The 13,010-nt window shown below is 45.1% G+C and overlaps 1 protein-coding gene across 15 annotated transcripts in view; it reads left to right on the top strand.

Annotated features, from left to right (window-relative positions):
* The window catches only part of PHACTR1 (phosphatase and actin regulator 1), a 586,592-nt gene that overhangs the window by 490,765 nt on the left and 82,817 nt on the right, over nucleotides 1-13,010 (top strand). For all 15 annotated transcript variants that reach the window (XM_032247691.1, XM_032247688.1, XM_032247689.1 and 12 more), the window contains one exon: nucleotides 4,753-5,074. In XM_032247691.1, the coding sequence (XP_032103582.1) occupies nucleotides 4,753-5,074 (322 nt within the window). The remainder of the gene's footprint in view (nucleotides 1-4,752; nucleotides 5,075-13,010) is intronic.

Raw genomic sequence — 13,010 nt, 5'->3', positions numbered from 1 at the left:
GTATATATTTCTTTGTTTAGCAAATGTACAAAATACACATAGAGTAAATAAAAAATCAGCAAGAAGGCAGAAGAATCTAAATGTATTTAATCAACTCTGTAGGAAAAGCTAATCACTTGGTGAATTACTTACTGCTTGACTCAAAATTTTGAAGAAAGGCTTTTTATGCAAACTTGTCTAAAACATCCTTAAAGTTTAGACAAGATATAGATAAAAATAGAATGGAATAAAATGCTTTATTTCTATAGATAGAAATAAATAGAAAAATTCAAAGGGATATAAGACGTCATTTATAAAAGGCTCAATGACAAATGATTTTTATAAAACTCAATTGGAAATGCCATTAGACAAATTGGTTTAAGAAGTATCCTTTAATTGCACATTCTAAATGTAGACAAGATAATTATTAGGTGAATAGATTTTAGGCAAATTAGCTTTTAGTAAATTGGTTTAGGGAAAATTGGTCTTTTGCTTTTTACATGTTGGGGGCATAGAAATAGAACCTGGAAATTATCCCAGTGGCTCCTCTGGATGGACATTGGTTCAGATGCTGGTTGGAACTGATGCATCCTGGCTTCGAGTGTTGCAGTATCCCTGCCTCAGGCAGCACCATACACCGAGCAATGTAGTGCCCTGATCCAGTGATCCTCAGCTCCTTGCATATGCTGGGCATTTTGGGAAGCTTTTTTTTTTTTTTTTTTTTTTTTTTTGGAGGGGGCGTTTTTCTATTGTCAGGCTGGAATACAGTGGCGCAACCTAGGCTCACTGCAACCTCCCACTGTCTGGTTCAAGTGATTCTCCTGCCTCAGCCTCCTGAGTAGCTGGGATTACAGCCACCAAACCTGGCTAACTTGTGTATTTTTAGTAGAGACAAGGTTTCACCACATTGGCCAGGATGGTATCAGTCTCCTGAACTCATGATCTGCCCGCCTTGGCCTTCCAAAGTGCTGGGATTACAGGTGTGAGCCACTATGCCTGGCTGGGAAGCATCTTAAATCCAAATGTCTGGCCCAGAGATTCTGGTTCTGCAGGTCCAAAGTCAAGTCCAGGAGCACAAACTTGCATCAGGCAGCTATTACAGGTGCTCCAAGGACCTTACCCTGAGAAATGGTGCCCTTTTGTTCAGAGAAAAGGACAGAAGTTAGAGGCCAAGAGTTGTTTTTGACTGTGGCTTTTTAGAAATGCGATGCTGGGCAGGGCACGATGGCTCACGCCTGTAATCCCAGCACATTGGGAGGCCAAGGCAGGCGGATCACTTGAGAGGTCAGGAGTTCAAGACCAGCCTGACCAATGTGGTAAAACCCCATCTCAACTAAAAATACAAAATTAGCCAGGTGTGGTGGTGGACACCTGTAATTCCAGCTACTTGGGAAGATGAGGCAGGAGAAGTACTTAAACCTGGGAGGTGAAGTTTGCAGTGAGCTGAGATTGCGACATTGCACACAGCCTGGGCAACAAGAGCAAAACTGTCTCAAAAAAAGAAAAAAATAAGACACTTCGGTGCAAACCTTGCAAATGTGATACATCCTGAAGTGTTAAGGATTTTGTTCCAGGGACCCTTAACACATAGTCCTTCATTTGAAGACTCTGGTTCTCCAAAGCAGGTGCTCATTTGTTTGGTCAGGAGAAAGAACCAGGAGGGCGGAGTGGAATTCTCTGCCTAGGAAGGGGCAGTGATTATATTGAGTTCTGCCCATCTTGTTAATCAGTAGCTTATTGTAACATTCTACCACTTCTTGTCACTTCCATAGCCACTGTGCCTGGCTGCACTACGGCTTCTAAGAGCCATGGAAGTGGACAATGGTGTTGAGCTCTTCTGTGTCTCAGCACTTTGGAACTAGCTAGCACTGCCTGTTAAGTTCCTGAATGTGGTGACCTTGCACCATGTCCATGAGAAACGATAATGAACAGGATAAGCCCTCAGGAACAAACACGCGGAAGCCTTGTGGTTATGACTGGTTTGCATTTTGGCGTTAGGGGAACAGTCTCTTCAGGTCCCATGAAATTATTAGAATTTTCTGTGTCTTAGCTCTAGGATCAGAAGTTGAATGTCCATATGCACAACTGTGGGATCCTAAAATTGTCATCCATTTCAGGCTCACCTCTCCCTCCTAGAGTATCTATTTCCAGGTAAGGTGTGAATTCATCCCGCAGCAGATCATCGTAACTTTGGCTCATTCTGTAAACACGATTTGCGTCTCTTGTGATGTGAGCTGGGCACTGAACTAGATGCTGAGGTTTGAGACACAATAATAAATTACACCCTGTCACTGTTCTCCAGGAGAGGAGACAGTTATGTAAACAGGAAGTGCAGCATAGTGTCTTCAGAGAGCCTGCTTTGTCATCTGCAAGCATGAGATAGCCATGGCCTCTACCTCAGACTTGTAGGGATGAAACTGGTTAACATAAAGAATACTTAGAATAGTATCTGGCACATAGTAAGCGTGATAGAAGTCTTGACTGGCATGACTGTCGTCATTCCTGCTATCATCAACACAGACATTACATTCATCCACATCCCCACTCTCTTTCCACAGAGTGGGAAGAGGGATGTAATGATCAAGGAAGGCTTTTCCGGGGAGATAGATTGTGAGCTGGATCTGAAGGGCGCCTAGGAATTGACCAAGAAGACAAAACAGAGGAGAATATTCCAAACTGGGAGAAAGTGACATGCAAAGGCCCGGGGTTATGGAAACATCGGGCAGTTTAGGAAAATCAGCAGCTCGGAGTGAGGGTAGATGGTGTGGGTAATGGTGAGAAAAGTGGGCAGGAACCAAAGGGGAGGTGGGAGGCCGGGAGTGATCGTCTCCAGCTCCTTAGTGGGATAGGGAGAGGCATCTGTGGAAGGTGAGGATCCTGGAGGAGGCTAGGGAAGACTGCAGCAGCTCTTGGGAGAATGGCCAAGGCCACCTGGTCAATTTTGTTGAGGGTGGAGACCCTGAATCCATGAGCCACCAAATAAGTAGGATCCACAGGAGAAAAGCGATCTGGACAGTAGGAAAGATTGTGCTTTGGCTTTCCAGGTGCCGTAGGTAAGATTAATTCCGACAGGAGTAACCAGAGCAGACTTCATAGAAGCACAATGTGGACACAAGAGATGAACCAAGCAGCAGCCAGCCCATGGAAGGCCTTGAACGATGTATCAGGAAGGTTTAGTCCACGGATGGGTTTTAAACTGAGGAGCAACATGATCACATTGGTGCTCTAGGAATGACACTTTGGGAGGACTGTGAGTTAAACTGGAGGAAGCCCACGTTCTAGGCAGATAGATCATTGGAGAAGGATCTATGGCCTCCGAGATGGAGAGTCAGAACTGCATGGTGCCCCCAAACAGGGTGTGCCAGTGTGGCATTGAGACTCCCCACTCCTCCCTGCTATGCTGTTCCAGACCATGCTTCTCCCAGGCAAGCCTACAACCTACAGGAAATTCAGCCAGGTCCCCTCCAATGTTAAATGATTTCCAGAAACATGGGCTACAGCAGCAGACCACAACATCTCCCCAAAAATGCCCTGGAGACTAGTCTGACCCTGAGCTCAAATGTGGAGCATCTCTAGGAGGCTTCAATGGCATTGTCATGGAACCCAGTGGTTGGTTCTAGGTAGGTTCCAACAGCCTAGAGTGCCCTGGGGGGGCCTCCTTACTGTTTCAGCAGCCCACGCTTGAGTGTCCCCACCCGTCCAGCAGTCACTTTCATCCTGCCCCACTCAGGCACCCAAGCCAGGATCTGCAAAAACTAACCTTCACAAAGCATCCTCTCAAGGCAGGATGGTCGTCCCTAGGTGACAGATGAGGGAATTAAGGTTGGCAGCAGTAGAGGCATTTGCAGAGTGACATGCTGTTGGTGGACTTGACCCTGGGGCTGGTTTAAATCCGATGCCTGTGGGAAGTGCCAGCTTTGAAAGGATCTATTCACATCATAATGGCAAAATTGTGGGCATATATTGTAGACTGGCATGTCTTAGTCTGTTTTCTGTTGCTGTCACAATACTTGAGGCTAAGTAATTTATGAAGAAAAGAGATTTATTTAGCTCACATCTCTGCAGACTGGGAAGTATGAGAAACGTGGTGCTGCCGTTGAGGACCTCTGGCTGCTTCCAGAGGAAAACGGAAGGGGAGCTGGTGTGTGCAGAGAGCACATGGCAAGAGAGAAAGCAAAGGAGAGAAATCGAGAAGCCCGGACTTTTTAAAACAACCCACTCTCCCTTGGGAACTAATCTGTTCCTGGGTGAGCTAATCTATTCATGAGGGATCCACACCCATGACCCAATCGCCTCCCACCAGGCCTCACCTGTTAAAGGTTCCACCTCCTGACATCCTTACGTTGACAATTAAATTTCACCATGAGTTTTTTCAGAGACACACTGCATCCAGACCATAGTTTTGCATATCCTAGCAAAGGTTTCCTTGATGGTCCAAAGGTTTCCGTGAGCAGAATGTTCATCACATGCCTCCTTCCCCCTGCCTCACTATCTGGGCTGCTCTCAGGTTTCCATCTGACATACTGTGCATTGGACACCACTGATATCTGGCTTCCTGAAGGCCCTTATGGCCAGCGCACTTAGAGTAGCAAACAAGAGTCAATGGATGCATCCTGCTGAGTAGCATTCATCATGCTGGTATCTCCGATTGACATATTTTACCTGAAAGGCCCACCTCAATGGCCGCAGTCTCCAGATGAGTGCATTTGGTGTTCCAGGTTTCTTCTGATGCCCCCAAACTCACATCTGCCTCTCACCCTCTTTCTGCCGCAGATCCTGGCGCCCCTGTGAAATTGCCTTGTCTGCCAGTGAAACTATCGCCTCCGCTACCTCCAAAGAAAGTCATGATCTGTATGCCCGTGGGGGGGCCAGACCTCTCGCTGGTGTCCTACACAGCCCAGAAGAGCGGCCAGCAGGGTGTGGCCCAGCACCACCACACCGTCCTGCCGTCCCAGATCCAGCACCAGCTGCAGTACGGCAGCCACGGCCAGCACCTCCCCTCCAGCACCGGCTCCCTCCCCATGCATCCCTCGGGCTGCAGGATGATAGATGAGCTCAACAAAACACTGGCCATGACCATGCAGAGGCTGGAAAGGTAAAGGCGGGCACCGGGAGGGAAGGCAGGCGGAGAGGGGCTGGCTGGGGAGCAGGGCTTAGGGATTTGGACCATGACTTAGGAATGTGAACAAGGGCTCATCCTCACTAGAGGGAAAAGTTTGAAAGTAAAACAAGACAAAAACTGAAGGTCAAAGCATGGAAGAAAATAAATGTTGCCAACTGAAAAGCTCTAGGGTAATCACATTTATCAAAAAGAAAAACTAACATTCATACATATATATATATATATATATACACACACGCACACACAAGCATGTATATATATACAAGCATACACGTATATGCTTTTATAGATATACATGCTTGTGTATATATGTATGAATATATGAATGTTGGTATACACACACACACACACACACACACACACACACACACACGTATATGCTTGTATATATACACAGTCCTCAGTGTCATCAATAGGTTCATGAAAATTGCAACCTCCATGAAATAAAATGTAACGAAACCAACTTCACCACAGGCTAATTGATATAAACCAGACTTAAGATCCTATGGTATAATTCTGGTCACAAAAATATCACCCAACTTCTAAATAAAGACCAGAACCCTTCTAATATTAAACATTGAGATAAATGTGAGCTGTACATACATTTAAGAAAGATTAATAAAGACAAGGAAGGTGACTACCCAGTTGTTCCAGTTCAGAGTAGTGGCTAGCCAGAGCCTGTCCCAGCAGCTCAGGACACAAGGCAAGATCTGGCTCCAGCCAGACATCATCCCATAACAGGGTGCAGTCACACCCACACCCACACTCACTCAGACCTTGAACAGCATAGGCACGCCATGTCAGCTGGCGTGTACATCTTAGGGATATGAGAGGAAACCTGAGTACATGGAGAAAACCCAAACAGTCATGGGGAGAATGTGCAAACTCCACATGGAAGATGGCCCCAGCTGGGAGTCAGCTTTTTTTTCTCATCAACGTTATGGCAAAATGACATTGAATGAGATGACCTTATTCAAGGACCTGCTGTATATCCATCTATGTATATGTGTGGGTGTACACACATACATACACACACACATACACATATTATGTCTCTATAAGCATAAACATTTTGTAAAAGAATATATATATAGGCCAGGTACAGTGGCTCACGCCTATAAGCCCAGCATTTTGGGAGGCTGAGGCAGGTGGATCACCTGAGGTCAGGAGTTCAAGACCAGCCTGACCAATATGGTGAAACCTTGTCTCTACTAAAAAGACAAAAATGAGCTGGGCGTGGTAGCATGCACCTGTAGTCCCAGCTACTTGGGAAGCTGAGATAGGAGAATTGCTTGAACCTTTGAGGCAGAGGTGGCAATGAATCGAGATCGTGCCACTGCACTCCAGCCCGAGTGACAGAGCAAGACTGCATCTCAAAAAAAAAAAGAAAAATAAGAATGTATGTACAGTCAATAATAGCATTTACCCCTGGGGTGGGGAAATGGGGAGAAAATACTTTTATATTTCATCTCTATACTGCCTTTTAGTTGTATATATGTTACTTTTATGATACTCAAAAGAATTCAAATGTGAAAGAAGATAAGGGCTGGCAGGTATTGGAAGGAAACAGGAGGGCTGGGAAAGGTGGAAAGATATACCCTATTCCTGCTGATGGAAGAAGCAGAGTCCCAGGGTCTGATTATATGCGCATGTGCCACTAATACTTGGCCACTACCAGGACAGCTCCCTCTTTCACCAGAATCTGCCTCCAACTGCTCTTCAGGGAGAGCTGCAAAGATGACCCCACAGGCAGGCCTGCAGCAATGCCCCTAACTCCTCACCACCTAGGGAGATCTCTCAAACTGGTTCTGAATTACTCTTGATTATGTGTGCACACATGATCATGTGTGTGTGTGTATTCAAACACCGCCACCTACCTCAGATCCAAGAAGGGACCGGGATTCCCATTGTGGCTCTAGGGCAGGTTGCTTGACTTAGGGCCCTGATGTGACAAGGAGAAAGTGTATGTATCAGGTTGAAAAGGTGTGTCTGACAAGGAGCTGAATGCTTGTCCTATAGTTGTGGCTGCTAGTCACTGGGTCCTATGCATGGAAAATTGCAGTCTGGAGGTACCAGCAAATCACCAGAAAGCCAAAACTGAGATGCACAGGCAGGAGCTTCTGGGTCTGTTTTCCTGACTCTCAGTGGCTTTCTCTGCTCCTGCCTCTTAGCTGAGTATTCTGTGTTTGGGAAATGAGTGATTCGCTGGGAGGTTGCTGTGTCTGGGAATTCTGACTTGATTACTTGGTGTTAACACTGTGCTTGCTGCAAAAGGAAAAAAACCGTAACTTAATTTGGCCCCTTGCTATCATTTGCAACTACTCTTGTTATTAATTAGAATAATAATAATTTAAAATGTAGGTGGCACCTTTTAATCTATTACACATACACATCGTCGTCACTGTCATTGTCGTCTTATTTAATCCTCACATCACCTATGGACACTGAGTATTTGGAGAAACTGAGGGAGGTTCGCTAAGTTCCCCAAAGCCACCTTCTCAAAGGGGAGCCCACAAATGGCTTATCTGACATCTGCAACCACGTAAATGCAGACATTGAGAACAAGCTTTTAGATACACTTATAGCAGTTGGACAGAACAATTTCATGTCTGTTGAATCTTGACATTAAAAAGGGTTTCATTATTTTTTCATTTGTGTTATATTTTACAAAAGCATCAGTTTTCAATGGATTAAAAATTTAAAGAACTGAACAATAAGAACCGTTTCTTCCCTGTACACGTTTGGAAAACATTGCCCTAGGTGGCAAGTTGAGAGGCCAACCCTCCAGCCTGGGTCTTCCCTCTCCAAGCCCAGAGCTCTTTGTACTAACACACAGCTGCTTCCTAAAGACAAGCAGCAGTCAACATCATTGCCCACCCCATGTCTATGTGCATGCAGTAGGTTTTTGTATTTCTCATGAGCTTCAGTTATTAGAAAAGATACTTGTGATATTAATAGGATGTGGCTAAATGTGCTTCCGCATTAAAAAAACATTAAAAGGTTCAGTTAAAGATGCTGACAAGTTTTATTATATATGTGGGTATTCGTGGAATATTTCAGTTTCATTTAGATCAATGGGTAGATCTAGTGGGATATGGGGATTTTGGGTGGAGGGGTGTTGGGATATGCAGCATGCTCTGGCAGCAGAGCCAAGGCAGTCTCTGTGCTTTGTCCCAACCCAGATTCATTTCCTCCTCCCTTCTCCCTCACTTCCCACTCGAGGTCAAAGCATAGGGTTGTCCTAACAGACCACCCCAGGATGCAGAGATTAATACATGCATCACTTTGACAAGATCACCACCCTAGAGAAAGAGAAGCTTTCTTCCCAAAGACCACCCCAGAGGCCTTCTTTCCAAATAAAGATTGGAGAGATATTTCTGAGTGTCCCCATCATCTCCAGGAAGAGTCTGAGAGTAGGCCAAGGTCACAGGCCACACTGCTTAGTGTAGGGAGGGAATCACCAGCTGTTTTTGGATAATTTCCCCCTGATTTTTACTACTTAAAAATGCTCCCTGTTGCCTGTCAACATGATTTCATTCTTGTTTTAACAAAGTTTTATGCAGAAAGAAAGAATCATTTCTCTGTCCTCCTGGCAATTTCCAGTGACCCCAAAAAACTCTGCAAGAAGGGAGAGAGATTACCAGACACTCAGGTATCCTGCCTACAAAGTTCCTTGGATCGACCCCCTTGTTCATGCCATTGCTGCCCCCTGAAATCTCAGAGAATGTCACCGTAGAGCATCGGTCCAGACGGACAGTCCGATCCTGATGAAATAGGAATGTAAAAACTTGAATGGTGAAGTAAACAGCATCAATGCTGTTTGGACCATACATTTATACAAATCATCTTATCATTGAAAGTGTCCTTGAAGACCATCCAGGCCACCAAGCCCCTGCCCACAGCAGTGTTCCTGACCATTGATCCTCTGATATCTGTTCCAACAGGACCTTTTCCAGGTCCCAAAATAGCCTGCTCCATTGTCAGGAAGGTCCAACTGTTACAAAGTTCCCTCTCGATTAAAAGTTTTACTGATTGGAATTTCTATCTGCTCCTTCCCCGATCTTATTTCTAATCTTCCTTTCCTATAAAATGCTTTTAAATCTTTGAAGATAGCTACCATTCTCTTCATCTAAGGACTTGTCTAGATCTTATCCCATCGTGTTCACTTTCCCCTGAGATTATACCAAATCTCCTGTTTTATATGGAGAAGTTATTTGTTTTTTATATTTTTTATTTTTGAAACAGCAACTCACTCTGTTGCCCAGGCTGCAGTGCAGTGGCATGATCATGGCTCTCTGCAGCTTCAACCTTCCAGGCTCAAGCAATTCCCCCACCTCAGCCTCATGAGTAGCTGGGACCACAGGTGCATGCCACCACACCCAGTTAATTTTTTAAAAATATTTTTTGTAGAGACGGAGTATTGCCTTGTTGCCCAGGCTGGCATCAAACTCGTGGTCTAAAGTGATCCTCCTGCCTCAGCCTCCAGAAGTTCTGGAATTCCGAGTGTGGGCCACGGCACCCAGCGTAGAAGTTCTTAGACATTACCCTGCCTAAGCCTGCTTGATGGCACTAAACAGTGACATGGTTAATTTATAGCTTTCTCTCACAAGATTTGGGGGAAGGAGCTAGAGTCCACTTGAAGCAAATTTAAAGGGTTATATTTATTCAAAATCGCAGGGCTGCCCTGGGCAGTGGGGGCTGAGCTGGAGGCAGTAATCACCCCCACTTCAGTTAGTTCCAGAATTAACTGCCAGAGTTTGAATCTTAAACACACCACATATTAGCTATGTGACCCTAAGCGTGTGGCTCAACCTCTGCTTGATTTTCGTGCCTTATCTGTAAAGTAAAGATAATCATAAAATGCCAGTAGCCTCATTAGGGTCGTTTGTGAGGATCAAATTATTTAATGAATCCAAATCAATGGAGTGATTGCATGGTACATAGTAAGCAGCTAAGAAATGGCATTGAACATGAGCTAGCACATACCATTTGTCTTCCGTGACCCTAGGGTAGTTTTGATCCAATCTTGTTGGAGATTTTTGTTCATCTGGTAGGTTTCCTCAAATTGATTGTCTTCATTCCCCTCACACTGGGGAGCCACATATTTTTGAAGGTGATGTTTTAATATTTCAAATATTTTTTTAACATTTAGATTTCCCCTCAACCTTCCATTCTCATTAATACCACTGCATTTTTTTTCATTTTTATATTTAAATCTTTGCTAGTCTTTACTCTCATTTTTAAGGAGCAAGCTTTTTTAAAAAAATCATTAGAGAGCTAGAATTCATGGTTATCTAGTGACCCCGTTGTGGGAAGACCTTTTTTAAAATTTTTATTTCAATCATTTTTGGGGAACAGGTGGTTTTGATTACGTGGATAAGTTCTTTAGTGATAATTAGTGAGATTTTGGTGCACCTGTCACCCGAGCAGTGTACACTCTACCCAGTATGTAGTAGTTTATCCCTCACTGCCCTCCCACCCTTCCCCCTGAGTCCCCAAAGTCCATTGTATTATTCTTATGCCTTTGTTATCATTTCAAAGATGATGTAGTGTTTTTATTTTTAATATCTGCCGTAAGCTCTGTGGTCTCATTGGCACTGATCCTAGAAGTCAGATGTAAAGTCCCAATCAGGACTCCTTTTCTTTCTGATCTTAATTCAGCTGATCAATTCTCTGTGTTCTAGTGTCCTATTAGTAAAATGAAGGTGGAATGTAGGCCCATGTTGACCCTGAAGGAATCTTAGGAAGATTCTTAAGGGACTGCGCTTTCAAGAAGTCTTTCTCTTCTCCATCAAAGGCAACTTCATATCTTCAGTCGCTCATGCAAAAAACCTGGGGTCACCCTTGGCCCCTTCCTTTCTGTGGTCCCCTACATTTCACTGAAAATCCTGTCTGGTCCACTCAGGGATAGGATCAGCCACTTCCCATGCGCTCCTGTTCCCCTGGGCTGAGCCTCAGTCGACCTAAGCCTCGGTCAGCCTTGCCTGGCTCACTGCAGCTCCTCCCACCTGATGTCCTGCATCCACACCTGTTGTGCAGTGCATCCCCACCACAGCAGGCAAGGAGACAGGGTTTCAGGAAAGTCAGATCATGACTGTCTTTGTCTGCCAGGCTGCCATAAAAAAGTAACACAGGATGGGTGACTTAGATGACAGAAATTTATTGCCTTCAGTTCTGGAGGCTGAAAGTCTGAGATCAAGGTGCTGACAGGGCTGGCTTCTCCCAGGGCCCCTCTCCTTGGCTTGTAGGTGGTGTCTTCTCCCTGTGTTCTCTCGTGATCTTCCCTCTGTGTGTGGCTGTTCCTCATCTCCTCTGCTTATAAGGACACCAGTCATGGTGGATTAGGGTGCACATCGCTGACATCATTGTAACTTCCTCACCTCTTTAAAGGCCCTACTTCCAAATTCAGTCACATTCTGAGGTCCTGGGGCTTAGGACTTCAACATATGGATGTATCTGGGGACACAGTTCAGCGCTTAACAGTGGCCATGCCCAAAATGCCCCTGCCACTGTCCAGCTCACCAAGAGTAGAAAAGCAAAGTCCTCGCCATGGCCCAAAGCCCACTGCCACTTTAGATTTTGCCAAGAAAAATATACTTATTCTTCAAGACGTTATTAAAATACCAGGTCTCTGGTACCCCTTCTCAGATTCTCATACAGAGCTCTGCCTGTTGCACACTTGCATTGGGTTATGTGTTTATATATTGCCTTTTTAATGTGGACAGGAACCATCCTTGTCTCTTCACCTGCTATGGTTTGAGTGTCTCTCCTCCAAAATTCATGTGTTGAAACCTGTCCTGCCCCTGTGGCCTCCCTCGCTTCATCGACGGCCCTCTATGTTGCTCCCTCCTCCCTCACCCAGCGGCCTTCCCGCCATTCTCGCACATTCTTGGACATGCTGGACGCCTCCTGACAGGGGCTTGGCACTGGCTGTTCCCCTAGACGGACTGCCGTTCCCTCAGATATCCTCAGGGCTCCTACACTCACCTGCCTCGGGTCTCTACCCAAATGTCACACTTTAAACAAGGTCCTTCCTGGTCAAAATTGCAACCCCCCTCACAACACATCCTGTTCCCCAGCTCCTTTTATTCTTGTGAAAGCATTTTTCACCATCTAACATTTTGTGTCCTTTGCCTTCCATTTGGTCTGTTGCTCCTCTCACCTAATAGAACATACAGTCTACAAGGGCAAGAACTGTTTTGTTCATGGGTGCATCCCGAGTGCCTACAACAGGGCCTGGTTTACAGGTGTGAGTGAGGGAATAACTGAATGAATGGAGAGCCTCTCATAGCTGCAGTGATATTCTTTTGCTTATTAATCTGCTTCCTATTGATGGCTTGAGTTCTCACAAGGCATATGTTATGTAAATATTAAGCAGTATTTGTGGTTTGTAACCTTTTAAATTTTCTTTGTTCTAACAATTTGAACTGTTCCCTCTGTTTGGAATGCACTCTCTTCCATCCTCTCCTCTATCACCCACGCCAGCTTCTTTTGCAAGGAAAAATTCTTGTTCTCCAAGACATTATTAAAATACCAGGTCCTCTGTGATCCTTTTTCAGATTCCTACACAGAGCTCTGCCCTCCTGCACACGGTCCTTTTGCATACTTGCATCGGGTTATGTGTTTATATATCCTCTCCTTAATGTGGACAGGAGCCATCCTTGTCTCCCCATTTGCTATGGTTTGAGTGTGTCTCCTCCAAAATTCAGGAGTTGAAACTTAATGGCCAATGAGATAGTATTGACAGGTGGGGCCTTTAAAAATGATTAGGCCATGAGGTGTCTCCCGCATGAATGACATTAAGACCCTTATGAAAGGGACTTCACACAGCAACATAAAGCTCTCTTGGCCTTCCACCATGTGAGGGTGCTGCGTTTCTCCCAGACAGAGGATGCAGCCCTCACCAGAT

Source organism: Sapajus apella, unplaced genomic scaffold (assembly GCF_009761245.1).
Source record: "Sapajus apella isolate SASKATOON/1434 unplaced genomic scaffold, GSC_monkey_1.0 scaffold63, whole genome shotgun sequence".
In the NCBI taxonomy this organism is placed as follows: domain Eukaryota; kingdom Metazoa; phylum Chordata; class Mammalia; order Primates; family Cebidae; genus Sapajus; species Sapajus apella.
The sequence above is the reverse complement of the archived record's forward strand: the minus strand, read 5'-3'. Positions and strand labels throughout refer to the sequence as shown.